General features: G+C 38.1%; 1 protein-coding gene across 2 annotated transcripts in view; it reads right to left on the bottom strand.

Annotated features, from left to right (window-relative positions):
• Window positions 1-441: 441 nt before the first annotated feature.
• The window catches only part of LOC130666340 (protein rhomboid), a 118649-nt gene continuing 102480 nt past the window's right edge, over window positions 442-16610 (bottom strand). For both annotated transcript variants that reach the window (XM_057467219.1, XM_057467218.1), the window contains exons 8-9: window positions 9087-9242; window positions 442-6748 (exon numbers count right to left, since the gene is read on the bottom strand). In XM_057467219.1, the coding sequence (XP_057323202.1) occupies window positions 6507-6748; window positions 9087-9242 (398 nt within the window). In that variant the 3' untranslated portion in view covers window positions 442-6506. The remainder of the gene's footprint in view (window positions 6749-9086; window positions 9243-16610) is intronic.

Below are 16610 nucleotides of genomic sequence, written 5' to 3'. Positions count from 1 at the left end.
GATCTCATTGTGGAGGTTCTATTCGCATTTCGCCAGAAAGAACACGGCGATTTTTCACAAACGAGAAATAGTTTCTCTTATCTCTGGCCGCCCACTGCATTTCTCTTCTCGCGATTACGCTCCGTTCGCGGGGTAACTCAGCTACGAAAATCTTGATTTACTCATTCTTTATTACCATCATACTTTTACTACTACCGTTATGCTTAATAACAAATGACTTATTGCTATTTACGCAAACAGTTATAAAGTAAAAGGAATCTTTAAAACAAGTACAATAAAAAAACAAATAAAAAGTTTGTTGTTAATTTCGATACATATATATCAAAATATTTTGATATATGTATTGTTCTTTATTTAATATAGTATTTATCTTATGTTATAATTCTTACAATAAACGCATTTACAACCACTCGAGATATTTTTAAAGACATTTTTTATTCATTTTCATTTATTTATTATTACAATATATATTTATTATCAATAAACTTTACTAGCTCCACTTCTTTGGCTTGTGGATATTTTTTTTTTTTTGACTGACGGTAAGATAAATTATTATCATAATATTACAATTTATCGTAATAATAATAATTATAGGTTTATAATATAAATATATTTATTTTTAAGCATACATCTGTACACGTACGGAAATTTATTTACATTTTATGATACCACTGGCTCGCGAAACTTGCAAAAAATTTTAAGTATTCTATTAAACTTTTTTTTACCACAAAATTATTATGAATAAAATATATATGCACAGAAAAAAATGATTTCTTGGTGAAAAAAATTTTTTACTCATTTCAAAAAAAATTTTCACCTGTCCCGAGAAATTTTTTGCATTAGAGAATGAAAATAAAAATTTTCTTGGGTCAAGAAAGAATTTTTTCCATCGACAAATTTTTTCTAATTTTAAGAAAATTTTTTTTGTCCCAAGAAATTTTTTGCATCAGAAAATTAAAATACAAAATTTTCTTGGGTCAAGAAAAAATTTTCCCGTATTCTAAGAAATTTTTTGTATTAGAAAATGAAAATAGGAAATTTTCTTGGGTCAAGGAAAAATTTTCCTATGTCCTAAGAAATTTTTTGTACCGGAAAATGAAAATAGAAAATTTATTCTATTTAATAGAAAATTTTTTCTATTTCTGAGTAAATTTTTCCCTGTCCCAAGAAACTTTTTACATTAGAAGATGAAAATAAAACTTTCTTAGATCAAGAAATTTTTCTAGTTCTAAGAGAATTTTTGTCTTCAATTCATAGTGCAAAATATTTCTTACACCAAAAAATCTTTTTTTCATGTACGTATATATAAAAGAAAAAAAAATAAATTAAGTAAGTAGGTATTCTCTGTTGAGCGCGAATGCGCGAGTAAATGAAAAAAAAGCTGTGGCAGTCGGGGATTGCAAGTCTCGCGAGGACGCAGATGGGAGTATAATATATAAGCTTCTTTTATTTTACTCTCGTTCTCTCACAAAGTACATAACAGCGAGTAAGGACTCCAAGAGAGCGAGAGAGAGAGAGAGAGAGGAGAGAAAGAAAAAGACTGAGATGGACGTCGGCAGGGTAAAATGCGCGTGTTGCTTATATATATATTTATATATAGATATATACATAGCATAGTGCAAATAACGTAACGACACCTGCGAGTCGGTTATGTTGGAAAGCGACGGCGGCTTGTGAACCAGCGACAAAGCGATACGACAAAGTATTAATGTAATGTAAGTGAGCGCAAGTGCACACGAGTTGTAGGACATAAAAAAAATAAATGATGGATAATAAATTTTTCCATCTGCGCGTTTAGTAAAAGAGCTAAGAATGAAAATATAGAAATGGAAAAGGGTATTTTTAAAAATTATACCCGGCAGTGTAAGTATGCGCGGGTAGAATTGACCGAGTGAGCAGAAAAATTGATACGTGTCGTTAGTTTAAACGACGTGTGACAAGAACACCGACAATTTATCATCAATATTTTATACTCGTCTCATACCTCTGGCTCTGTCTTTCACTCGCTGGCTGTCCAGATACACACCGGTTTACTTTTTTTTTATATCGATCTTACTCTATCTCACCAGCATTTTTACCTTCTCGCTTTTCTTTCAACCCTTTCCTTTTCTCCTCCATCAAATGTTCATTCGCATTCACACATTTTACTCTCCCACATTCCTCCTATCAGATACAACTCGCGTATCTATAGACTATATACAAATTTTTTTTTACAAAGAACTTAAACTTTTTCCAGAGATCAGTGTCCACTCATACAGACAAATTTTATTTATTTAATATTTAAATATAATAACTATATAGAAGACAATTTGTAAAGTAGTGCGCGTAACCATCGGAATAAATGTGATACTGAAATTAGCCGACTAACAAGTTTTAGATTTTTGAAAAACGATAAATTATGAAAAAATTAATATTTTAAAAAATTGCACCTATAGTTTTTTAAATTTTCTACATGTGCATTTTTTTTTTTTAAATTGAATATTTGAAAAATAAATTCAAAAATTTTTAAGTTTGCTAACTCCAGGATCATATATATATGATACTGAAATTCTCCGACAAATAATTTTTAGATTTTTGAAAAACGATAAATTATAAAAAAAAAACAATATTTCAAAAAATTGCACCTGTAATTTTTTAAATTTTCTACATGTGCATTTTTTAATTTTTGAAATTGAATTGTTGAAAAATAAATCAATAAATTTTTAAGTCTGCTAACTACAGGATCATATAAATATGATACTGAAATTCTCCGACAAAATATTTTTATGTTTTTGAAAAACGATAAATTATTAAAAAAAAAATATTTCAAAAAATTGCACCTATAGTTTTTTAAATTTCCTATACGTGCATTTTTTTCTTTTTCCTTATTTTTCAAATTGAATATTCGAAAAATAAATCCAAAAATTAAAAACTGTCCGCTAACTTCAGAATCATGAATAAATGTGCATGGAATATCTCTCGTTCTAAATAATATTCGCGGCCTTAATTAATAATAATTACGTAAGGACCATTAAGTATCGGTATTGATGAGACAGGCGATAAACAAAACCCCGATAAACAAAATAATAATTACCGACATCGATATCGATATTAATGGAGATTAAAATTTTGGCATAACTCCCATAGCTGCACATAGATATCAGTATCGCGCCTCGCGGTCTCAGCAACACTTAATTTATTTAGCGAAAGATCGTTACAATACCAGAGCGCGTTGCCTTTATAGTAAAATATATATTTATAAACATTTTTTTTTAATCCGTTTGGCAGTATTCAATAAATACCCTAACAATAGTACAATAAATAATAATATTATCACGTGAAAGCACGCGAGTACGCTCCACTCTTCCTCTATATTCACACTTTAATGCACTCTGTACACAATAATAATAATAATAATAATATTAATAATGACAATAATATTGATAATAATATAAATAACAATAATAATAACACAATATCGTTAAAATCATAGACGAGTATAAATAATAAACGTAATGTTTAGTTTGACCATTTGCTGAATACGATAACGGTAATATCTGTGTGATAATAGAGAACTCTAAATATGACTATTCAATCGTTTTCTACGTCATTTAATGACGATACATCCATAAATATTCAAATTTATATTCATATATTTATATATATATATTTATATTCGACGTCTAAGAGGTATAAAGTTGAACAAAGTTTAAACAACAGCGAGTAGAGGTTTCGTTATACACTACACTACACTACACTCGGTTTACTTAAAGAATCAGTTGGTAGTGTGGTAGTATGGGTTTATATTACATTATAGCCAGAAGAGTATCCCGGGCGGCGTTTGTCGGCCGATGGTTATCTACTCTCTCTCTACTCTTGTTTCGTTTGAGCAAGCGGTAGAGATTTAATTATTCACACGTAATTACTCCAACGCTCCTATACAGCGGCAGCAGTAGTACCAGTTGTTGTTATACCAGTTGTAGTTGTAGTTGTAGATGTAGATGTGGTTCTAGATGTGCTAGTATATCTATACCAGTACCAGAACCAGTACCAGTACCAGCAGCAACGTGTCGTTCGCCACCGACCACTGTTCTCTTACGCTTTGTGATGCCAATTCACCCTCGAGAATTTCCCTGCTCACTTCTTTGTCTCTATATCATAAAGGTGTAAGGTGGCTGTGTGTGTGTGTGTCTGTGAGGGCTCACTGACTTGTTCTCTTTTCGGCAAGGACCTCAAGTGGATTACGCCGTGATAGCTAAAGTTTTTAAAGGTACCACCGTTAAATGGCTCTCTAATACCAACTCGTCGGTACTAATTGACTAGCATCGTTCATCACTCCCATTTCTTACTTTACTTGACAAAATAATAACGTTGTTTAATCGTTAGATTGTCGAGAGCGAGATAATGTTGATAATTATGATAATCGGTTATTTAAATAAACTAGTTATTTAACTCATCTAAATAAACGTTACGCACGAATGAAGACGTTAAGATGTATTTTTCTCAATTCCCATTGGAATCCCATTTAGGGCTGTGCCATTTTTTTTATTACATCTTTTTTTATTCTCGCCGATCTTATACTTGTGCTCTGCCGTCTTCTTACTCCTTAGTCTTATTTTTTTATTTTTTTACTCTTCTTCTTCTTCTTCTCATTCTGCACGTGCTACGAATGTAGATTATCCAGCATAAAAAATAGTACTCTAACTGTGACGAGAATTTATTTAACATTATGCATCGGAATGTCTGAGACGTTCATTTATGGAGTTTTAAATTGACTATAGATTCACCAAATATTAAATTAATTAAAAAAAAAAAAAACATATATTCAATAACAAACTATTAATTTGAAACTATTAACGCACGTACAATATTTATAAATATATACTTTTGGCTCGTAAAATTATCAAAGACTTATTTTCCTTACAAATAATAAATATTATATATATATATATCAATAAATATAAACGACCATGAATTAATAACTTAAGACAAACACAATATAAATATAAACAAATACAATAGAGAAAAATAATAGTGACAAAAAAAACACACGCACACTCAATGCCCAGTAAACTTTTCGCGAGAACGTAAAATCAGATGGGGGTCAGCGGAAAACTCGGGAAACTGAACGGACAAATTTCGTAACCCAACGACTATCGTAATTATTATTATAAATTTTCAGGTATTGTGCATATATGTGTCCGTTAACGATACCGTTACAGATGTCGGTGGGCTTGACGGTGAGCAAAGCAAACTCTGCCACGCGAGGATGATTTCCCCGGGAAGTTACGCAACGATATATCGAAACAAGGACGTCCCGATTACTGCATCTAGTCCCCACGTCACTCTCTATTCTCTTTTCGACTCGATTCGCTGTACATAAATTACTACAATTATTATTATTATTTACATTGTGTGCATATTATACGTGTATAAAATAAACCGATGACAATTTCGCAATGAGACGGTAATTTATGTTTATATATGCATAATATACATTTGTAACTTTAAAAGTTGACTATGTATTCTTATAATTTTTATCCCAATCACTAATCGTATTAATTAACGGTAAATTTTCTATACAAAATCGTTGACGAGAATGTCCTAGAGCCTCGTCGGCGAACCTGGTGTGTGTCTGCGTGCATGTGTGTCATTGATCTCATTATTTTCAGCTGGGAATTAAATAAATTTCAATGATATTCAGTCTTGTTGTGATATCGAGCGCTAAGAGCGAGCGTCCGGAGCAGCCACCTGTCTAGTTCACAAGTTCTTTAGCCCCTCGGCGCATCTTTTCTCCGGTCCGACTCTTGTGTATGCACTCTAGGAAAATAAGTCGAGCGATACGAGGCAAACGACAGATTCGAAACGAATGGAAAAGGAATTGGGTTCGCTCGTCGATTCACACATCTCCATATACATTTTTTTATTTTGCTTGTACATGTGTGTTGACGTTTCTTTCTTTATTTTCTCTTTTCCTATTTTTACTTCGCTTTCTCATTTTCTCTTAACATATATATCTTCTTATCTTTAGAGATGTACGTTTCCATCCATTCTTCTTGCTCTCCAGCAGATTTATTCACTGGCAGTCGTCGAGGGAGTTTTACTTTTTCCAAAACCCGGGTGTCCTGACGTCGGGTTAAATTGTTTTGTGTAAGACGTAACGCCTGACGGCTGGACCTGCAGCTCAGACACTCGACTACTGCTGCCGGATTCTACTTTATTTATTTATTTATTTATTTTTTTTTTATTTTTATTTTTACTTTTATTTTATTTTGTTTTTACTCCTTGGATTATTTTCTTTGGTACATTTTCCACTGGCCTCATCATCATCACCTTTCTCCCAGGTTGCCACAGAAATTTAAAAACGTCGCCACCCTCGACACTTTCGTTCTCAGCGTTCTGTTGATGACAATGACGGTCATTCTCACGAGCTTGAAGACGATTAGTGAGGACGTGACAATGAGATCCTTGAACGCAGCTTCGCGTTACGTGTGTCTGGGAACACCATACGCGAAGCTGACCTCACGTCAGGGATAGTCAGGATGGAGGAGATTGTACATGATGGCAAATATGGTGCAGGCTGCGTAGACACCGAGGGCGACCCACCACAGTAGCTGTTCGTGCAATCGTTGCTCAAAGTTTTTGAGGACGAGCAGACCAATGGTGAGTCCGGCCAGCGCCCCCGTCAGGTGCGCCACGTACGAGACAGGTGGGCCCATCTGTTCGGCCGCGTACCTGTCGTAGATAGCAAAGCCCACGTCTGCACTGGCTGAAACATAACAAGGACAAACGATCATTAGTCTTATTTCCAAGGAATATATCTTGCAATTTAATGTTGGAGAAGGGTAAGAGTGAGGGAACAAGTGGAGCGAACGAGAGCTGCGATAATGAATCGAGGGTGCGGATCATGAGGGCAAGGAGGTGAACGCGGTGAGCAAGGGAACCAACGAAAAGGGAAGAGAGGTTTAGCCTGAGGAACAAATCGGTTCGATCCTACAATCTATATATATATATATCTATATACCTATATATATGTGAGGTAATATAAACCCCTCGCGAATTACAGGGCTCGATAATCGTTCGCCAGAGAGCAAGCAAGAGCGAGAGGGAAAGAGAACGAGAATCTACTACTGCTCGGGCCGGTGGACTTGCTGCCGTGGGGACTTGACGGGTAAGACAAATGCCCGGGGAAATCGAAGATAGTGCGAGCGAGGGAGTAAGCGAGCTAACAAACGAATGAACGAACGAACAAACGAACGCCACGCCACGGCATTATACTCTACCATCCCTTTAATGTGCTGCTTGCCCGGGTGAATTTCGCGTGGGAGGATTAAACGACGCTCGAAATAACACCTAGACCAACGACACCCAATTACTCTGCCGGTCGTGATAAGCCTACAGCACTCGTGTGAAATTTACCCAGAGGATTTTTCACTACCAGTAATCTATATTGCAATAAGTGAACATCAGCACACCCGTCTGCTCTGTTAATACTCCTGCTGCTAGTGTTGCTACTTCTACAGAATATCTATATACTCTATAAATTATTTGGATGACGGCTCTATCTCGTTATATCTCGTAAGAGGCGCACACTATGAAGAGTCTCAAAGTGTCACCGAGGACCGACGGGCGGGGCTCAAGGCCGAATATAAATCGATAGTGTCGTCAAGACTCGAAAGGTGTGTGTGTGTGTGTTTAGAGTAAATACATGCATGTGATGAAACATCTTGTGACCGGTAACATGCTCGGGACAAACGATCGAGATAGAGGATCCACGCGGAAAACTAGCACCCTCAGAAAATTTTTTTTCTTCTTTTTTTTTAAACTGCACTGACATATCCATCGACCTCGAGCCTTGGATGGTAGGTAGGTTCCACGCCCCGCCGAAGAGATCCTATCTTTTTCCATTACAAACCGGACATCGCGCGCGGTGACGCGTCTCGCGATTTATTCCCCTGGTTGCTATATATCCGGCCTCTATACACTGAGAGACCCGACGCCTTTTTTTACCCTCTTTTTTTGTCTCTCTCTCACCCATTCCCTTTTTTATAGTTTAGTGTCTTGCTCAGGCATCGGGTAAACAACATCAGGGTGTTTGCGTATCGCTTAAAATCTAAAACACTCAGCCTCGGTGAAATGTCTCGTCGATTTTAAAAACATTTTACTAGCGCTGCATCGAACGTTTCCTGAGAATGGGTGACGCTGCAAATTACCCCCTGCGGGCCTTATCTTTTAATTAAAAATTTTGTCCGAGATGAACCGTGTTTGTTCGGATCTATATCAAAAATAAATTCCGGAGCATGCTGTACTGTGGAACTTTTATTGAAATTATCCTCGTGAACATAAAACGTAAAGCATAAAATGAAAAATATACGAGTGAAATAAAAATAAAGTAAATAGAGGAAACAAGTCAAACAAAAGACTAATAAAATTTAGTGTTGACGCTGACGACAGAAATACTCCCGAGAGACAACAAATCAATTATTCTTTATAGGGAAATCAATATCCAATATACGTGTTTATATACATATTTATATTTATACATATACGTAATACATATTCGTCATGTTTTGTATATTGGAAGCGATTGCTATTGACAGGCGAGAGAGATAAAGGGCAAACAAAAGTTATATGCGGCATATACACGGTGATCGTTATATTAATCTAGAAATTGAACGAAACTAGCCGGAATTGTTGGGGTAGGGGTGGGGGAGGGGTGCCTTCAGTAAACTTGATTTGGATGAGACTCGCGGATGAGTACAGCAGAGGATGCGAAAAGCTGGCTGGTGTACAGAGTACGTTGTAGCAACAGCAGCAGCAGGAGTCTTGTTTGCGTACTGGGTTCAGTCGGTGGTTGAGCGAGTTTCGACAACTCGGCATGCCCGATTGCCAGGGATGCTAAAGTTTTGCGGGTTTGCTAGATATACAAGTATCAAACGAAGTGAATAAGGCTCAAATTATTCTGTCTCTCTCATTTCCCTCCGCATTTTACTGAGCTCTCGTCACGTAAAGTTATATTACTGTTCTCTTTCGACTTTATACTGCTAACTGGCAATGGTTCTTCACTGGTGATGGTTTATAATTATCGGGCTCTCATCTGTACTCACCAATGATGAAGATCCCGATCAGCCGAACAATTCCGAACTCCATGTTATTGTAGTTAAGCAGGACGTTCGCCAGATGAGCTGCTAGAAGAGCATAAACTCCACCGCTAGCGCCGACTAAGTAAACATCTGTGTCAAAAACTGACGTTCCCAGTGAACCTGAAACACACAAATTTCAAAAGTTCAATTAGTTATTTCGCCGAGTTATTCACTGAGGTATTTAGCTTCTGACATATATTTAGTTTCAACACGCTATGCCACTCAGTTCCTCGTTGTATTCTCAAGTCGCGAAATACCCTATTGAAATGTAAGTATAAATGGTATATGTATGTAATTATTCTATATACTAGATGCACTAAACTACTAATGTGTCAGAAATAAGTTCTTCAGAGATAGACAAAATTATAGAGCATTGCGTAACAGCAAATGAAAATGCGCCCGAGTGCATACTGCAGAGTTGGAATGTGACAAAAGTCAAAGGGTGTTGGTATCATTAGACATTTCTAGACAGACATGCACAACTGGGTCGTACTGCTGTAGGTATGGCAGGTATAAAGTAATTGTGAGTGAATTGCGAAACCACAACGAGCAGACGAAGCTCAGTATTTCCTCCAGTGTGTTGTTGATCTCCGGGTATAAACGATAGGGGCTCGTCCTGACTACCTCAACAATAGTAACTGGAGGATGTATAGTGTCAGTACTACGCAATAAGGTGGAGTAACGGCCAGTTGTAATAGAAGGCAAAGAGGAGAGAGAGCGAGAGGGGTTCTGTGTCTACTGGAGCATCGCTTATTAATGGCTATGTCTCTCTTGTCCCATTGAACCGCCACGGCTCTAGTTCCGACTCGCCCTTCTCGTTGGCACGCGGGGTTACCGAGTCTTCCGGAACGCAGCCATCGTTGGCAACCACGTCCACAGCCATGCAGAATACATCATACAAATGAACCTGCCTGAATTTACGCTTTTGGCTTTTATTATTCATATGAATGTATGTGTGGGTTCGTGTGTCCTGAGTACGATAACCTCCCGAAAATTATAGGAATCAGAGGTATATATTTTGTGTAATATCCAATTCTTTTTCTACAGTTCCGGTGTTGGTGGTACGTATGTGTGTATTATATATTGGCAGAGAAGAACAGACTAAAAGAGACCGCCAGGCATCGATTTAAATTTGCCGGAAGCCCGGCCAGGAAATACCGCAGTGGGAATTTCATGAAAGCCTCTTGTCTGTTCATCATTCATTAATGTTGCATGGGTTACTTTGTATCCGTATACGAGACGTACACACACGCTGAGTGAATAACAATGAGGAAGGATCTTCGCATCACCGAATGAGACTTAGATGGGGGTCTCTACTCTTTTATTACCCTGTTATTTGTGGTGAGTAGATGGAAATGGCATTAGCCGTTCACGTTCGGCACGCGTGCTCTACTGGGAAATGAAGCGGTTCCTGGTGAAATAGCTAGCAAGAAGAACAATCGAGCTCGACTATCAGTTTCTCCACATCAACGTGTATTTAGAGAGGAACATAAGACACTTATGTGTGTGTAATACACACATCTGGAGAGAGTACTGTGTGTGTGAATTGGGGAGACAGGCGCCCTCGATTGATCCTGACATCAGCTGAATCACACAGCGAGTGTGCTGGTTGCGGGTTTAATGGTAGTAGTCCAGCCTACAAGAGAATATATAGTACCGTGACTATCGTGGCGCAACTGGCCTACACCCTCTGGTAGCCCTTGTAGCAGGAGCTAACCCCCTATGTCCTTGGAGCAATCACGTTGGATAGTTGCGTACAACGTCCATTAGCGCGTGACCCAGATTATAAGTCTGGCGATATAGGAACTACTAGGACAGTGTGTGTGCGCGCGTTTGTATGCGTGTGTGTGTGGTATTCTATAGGCGGTTGTAACTGGCACCCGGGGCGTACGGCAGTTCAGCGGCCGGGAAAAGAGGAAGCACGAACGCGAGCTGTTGAAAGGTCGAGGCTATGTGTACCTGACAAATATCACCAGTTGAAAAGCGGGACCAAGAATTGTGTGTGAATATGAGCTTACTGGTGTATAAAGTATATTTATGTACTATAGGTATGTAGTTATTTAAGTATATGTGGATGTATGTGTGCGGGTGAGTGAGTACGATTGCGATCGTTGTACTCGTCGCGCCGATGTGTTCCCACGCAAGGACAAGCCGGCACGGCATTCCATCCTGGCACTCCTAGGTATTAGATAATTACGGTTGAACGTTGTTGTCGTACCGCCCTCTCCTCCCCCTGGGCAATGCCGTTGTTGTTCTTGTTGTTGTTGTTGTTATTGTTGTTGCTGTACTGTTGTTGTAGTTCAACACGCGGCAACTAAACTCGCCCGAATCACCGCGTACGCTTAGTAGTTGGAGTGAATATAGGCAGCGTGTGAGAATAAGAGGGATAGTGACACAAGGCTTTCGCTCGTGCGAATCTTGCTCGTTGGTCAGCCGATACCAGCGCAAGAGAAAGGCAATGTTTTAAGTTTATGTATGAAGGCACTATATATACACATAAATATAGATATAGATATAAATATATAACTGAGCGGAAAACCACGCGTCCACCGACGCGTAAACTCTCGGGTTCTGCCGAACGTCCAACGCCGTTAATTAGTATCCCTAATTGGCGTCGGGAGCCGTCGTTCCGCGTCGGAATCCACCATGTTTCTCTGCCCCAGTAATTTGACGGCAAATGAATCCTCCAGACAAAGGATAACGACCTTACTGCTACCTCGAGTCTTTTCACTCTTTTATGTGTACACTACTACTTCTACTATACACACGGTGCTCTTCTGTTCTCTCTGATGGCCATCAGAGAGAGCCAAGAGTTACAAACAGTACACACATACACACTTAGATAGAATATATTGTGAAAAATATATTTCTCTGAGAGCCATGAACGCGACGAGCGAAAAATCCAATACCCTTAAAATCCTTGCCGGTCAAGCCGGAGCCAGACGTACATGACCGAGCGTAGTCAGAAGAAGAAAAGTGAGATATGAAAAAAATCTAAAATAAAATATAATAATAAAAGTTTTTCCCGATTGATCTTCGAAGTAGAGGCTTAGGTTTTTCACGTTTGAAATTCCAGTTATAAACGGATTTCATTCGGGCCGTTCGACTGTGCCAAAAAGCGTCAGGAGAGCCAGGATAAGAGAGGGCGGATACTCTCATATGGATAATATATATATAGGAATGTATGTTTGAGTGGTAACGTGGAGGCGCAACGATGCGAGAACTCTCAAGAAAGGGGAAAAAGAAAGCAATGATAGGAAAGAGAGTGAACGGATTTCTAAAAAGTCAGCCTAAAGCATACCCACACCACTACACGTGTGGCACATGACCGGAACGTCTGAGGGGCTATTCCCTATTATATATACGTAAATTTACATGCAGGTCAGGTCTCACATCAGGACATTCAAGTTCTTATAGTATACTCCTTTGCAGTGAGACCTGGATTCACATCAGTTGCAGTGTGAACTCGCCTCGATTTCATCTAATAACAAGTTAATAGCTTTCTCTCTGCTTTCAACACTTATCCCATGATTTTACTATTTATTTTTTCCAACACTTATTTACGTGTCACCAAGATCTAAGAATAACTATCGATACACGTACTCGGAATCCAAGTACTGGGTAGCTGAGAGAAGTTTTGAGAAAAAGGCGATCGAATAGCAGAAAGAGCGTAGGAAACAAGCGCGACTCGTGACTCGGTTCAAGTCGCACGCTGATAACGTGTATATACACTATAATGGCATGGTATGCACGCGGTGCACGCGACGCTACTATCCTGCTTGCTGCTGTACAGTTAAGCTAGAGTTAGAGACAGTAAGAGAAAAAGAGAGAGAAAGAGAGAGAAAGAGAGAAAGTATTGCCAACGACGACGTCGACGTCTAGTATCCAAGTACACCGGCAGTGCTGAGCTAAAGTCTATGTACGTTCTTGCAGAAACGCTGAGCATTTGTAACCAAAGCGCAACCGTATAACCGATTTTAGCTTTCCTTATCGAATTTTTATTTTTATACTTCCATATAACTACATATATATGTATATGCATTTATACGTATTTTTTTTGTTACCATCTCATTCTGGTTCTACTTGACGATGTGGCACTGTTGTTACGTCTCAACCTTAATGCCACTCGTAAAAGCCAACGTTATGAGTTGAATCGACGACGCACTTGGAGCAAATCCCATAGCCTTATTGTGGTTTGTGTGAGAGCTCGCTATCCGCGTATTGAGAAGCTGGAGAAAGATGGTTAAAATATAAAAAAGGGCATTTGGCTTTTCCCCAATGGCCGTATCGAGGAAAACCACTCTACTCTCCAGGGTGTGTATGTAGTAATGGCCGACTAAAATTGCTGATGGTTGAATATCGAGAAACATGTACAGCCCAACTAAAGTTTCAATGGATATATTTGTAAGAGAGAGACAAGGATAGAAAGCTGTAATGCGTACGTCGAAGGGATCGAGTGAAATACTTGGGTGTACATATCTGTATATATGTACAATTTGTATTTGTTATACCGTCGCGTTCCAGCACGCATGAATCCGTCTGAGCCCACACATAGACGAGATGAATCCGCAAGTTACACCGACGTACCGAGAACGAGTAGTGCGGTGTGTATCTGGCATATTTAGGTGTACGCGTACAAGTATAAGTATAAGATACAAAGGGAATTTGAGAGTGTACTTGTGTGGACGTGAGAGCTCGCTATTGGAATCCAGAATTGACGATCGGTTTTCGGGCATGCCGAGCATTGCATAAATCGTATTGTTCGTTAGGAATTTAGCTGAATTAACTAGAACTTCTGATTTTGTACTGGCCTCTGTAATCCTTCGTATAACAGTAGTAGTAGTTGGAGCAGAAATAGTAGTGGTAGTACACGAAATTAATTACGGATTGATGAAAACTGGATTTTCCATATGACTATGTGTTTTCATGCTCTAGTTTGGTGATGAGAAGGAAGTTTTGGGATTATAAGACGACAAGCTCAACTATCGAAGTTCAACTAATACACCAAGACAAAATCAATTCAAGTTACCTTAAGTAATATTGATTATAAGTAGACAATAACGTTAATTTTTAATTAAAGATTGTGGTTATTTATTAATTTTGATGAATCTTGATAGTAAATAATTAACGAACTTGTGAATCGTGTGTTTAATTCATTACAATAATGTTTTTTTAATTTTCAAGTACGTTCATGTTTTAATCATTAAAGAGTAATTAAATAATTAATTTATGTTGGCTAGACTTTAAATTATTAATATCAAAATCCGTCTTTAATCTCTTATTAATCTCATCAATCTCATTTTTAATTAAAAAAATTCAATTATAAAATTGGGTTAGGCGGAATTAGTAATTTAAATAATTAAAAGATTAAAAAATGAGCTCTCATTAATAAACAAAATGTTGATTGAATTTTTTTTTCCCGGGAATTTTTAACCTCTAATTACTGATCCTCATATAATGAAGCTGATCTATTAAAAATGAATGCACGCAGTGTATATACACGACAATAATTAACTGTAATTACGATCGAACAATAAAGTTAAAATTACACTGATCAAGTTTATTAACAGATTTTAGAAAGCGAGTCGACGAAAATGGCACAAACGGAAGCAGTTGTCGATGTGTTATATTTATACACTATATCGAATATGGGATTCATATATTTGTATGTGTGTTTTATGAACGCGGGTAAGGAAGAGCATAGTAGCGTGTGCACACGCGTGCTGTTCATCGAAGCATGATCTTCTCTTTCACCGCAACGATGAGTTGCTATATGTGTCTCTTTCGCAATATAAGCTTTTCTACAGATGAATCAAAAGGAGAATCCTGAATGAATCGTTCACTCAAGAGTAGACCCTTTAGCTTACACCCACACACACACATACACACATTCAGACGCACATCTACCGTTTTATCTATCTCTCACAACGTGTCCACAGAGCCAGAAGGAATTTCTACAAGTCGACTTGCTCTTTCGCCTGGATGCTTTCCAGCCGACAGCGACGACGAACAAGAGAGTAGGACAAGGGTGATCCTCACGGTTGAGCTGGTAGCCATTGGCGGGAAAGAAGCACGATAACGTTTCTCGATTCGTTCTCATTCTTCCTCAACCTTGTTTTCTCTCTTCCATAGAATACACATATCTCTGCATGCTCATAGATGTCTATTCTATATCTGTATATTTATTCGCATAGATTATTTCTCTCGCAGCGTGCGAGCCGTCATCAGAGCATGCAAAATATGCCAGGGAGTCACACAAACCCATTGTGAATGTGAAAAAAGTATATTGTGAATTTAAGAAAAAACAGTTTACTGGAGTAATGTATACATATATAAGTGGCGAATGCTGCACATGATGTTGTAGGTTCTCAGAAAACAGAGACCTATAGATATTCATAGAGTTTATAATAGAGACATCAGCGGTGTGTATTTCTGGTTATACAGAGTAGAGAGCTGAAGAAGCAGGTGGATATGATGACGTGGCAAACTACAATGCATACCAAGTAATATCGCGACTATGATGTTGTTAAATCCCACGGGATACTTGCGTTCTTCTTGGATACACAAGCAATAGGTAAAAGTACTAGTGCACACCATGCACACCACACATACAAGTAATCGTCAACAACAGCACAAGTAATTGTGTGAGTCGGTATTATTCTATGGGTGTATTCACTCGGCGATAGATCTCGGGATTTCTTCTCCCAGGTACAACGAGCATAGGCCACTACGTAACAGTAACTACTTGGTAAGTAAATATATTGCTGGAGAAAGTACTCCATACTGTGGAAATACTTCCAACATAATCCCTTACTACTACTATTTACTACTTAAACTACGACTCTCGTCTGATGATAGAGCTGGTGGGGGGAGTTGAACGAGCATGTAGCCTCATGGCGTTTATTATTCATGTCCTCTATTTGCAGCGTTTTACTTTCATGAGCATTAATACGCGAGGATTTGCTCCCAATCGGATTTATGCAAATGGCTATTGGATGTACAAGCTACTCTATACTATGCTACCTACATACATACATGTATATATATATATATAAATATACATATGCATATATATATACCCGGGTCCTGCCGCCACCGTGGCGTCGGTCTGTCGGTGTGTTTTGCGTCTCCGCGCATTAGTGGACGGTGGAAACTGGCCGTAAATAACGCGCGTGTGATTTTCCGGGAAAACAACTGCCAGAGGTAGAGGCAGAGAGCTGAAGGGAGCTTTTGAATGAGACACAGAGTTAACGGACAACCCGCATATATATACGTAGATATTTAAACTAGGGTACACGATCTACGAGTGAATAGAAATGTGGATGTTTAATTCGTTTATTTAAACTGTAATGACCACATGATTGTCCGATTTTCGAATGTGTTATTATTACACAATGACCAATTCATCATTATGTCTATTCTTATGTATATATGCAGTATATATTAATATTAATGCTGGTGATAATGATAATTATAATGATAATAGTT

The sequence above is a fragment of the Microplitis mediator genome, chromosome 4 (genome assembly GCF_029852145.1).
Source record: "Microplitis mediator isolate UGA2020A chromosome 4, iyMicMedi2.1, whole genome shotgun sequence".
NCBI lineage: Eukaryota > Metazoa > Arthropoda > Insecta > Hymenoptera > Braconidae > Microplitis > Microplitis mediator.
This window is presented reverse-complemented; position numbering and strand designations above follow the sequence as displayed.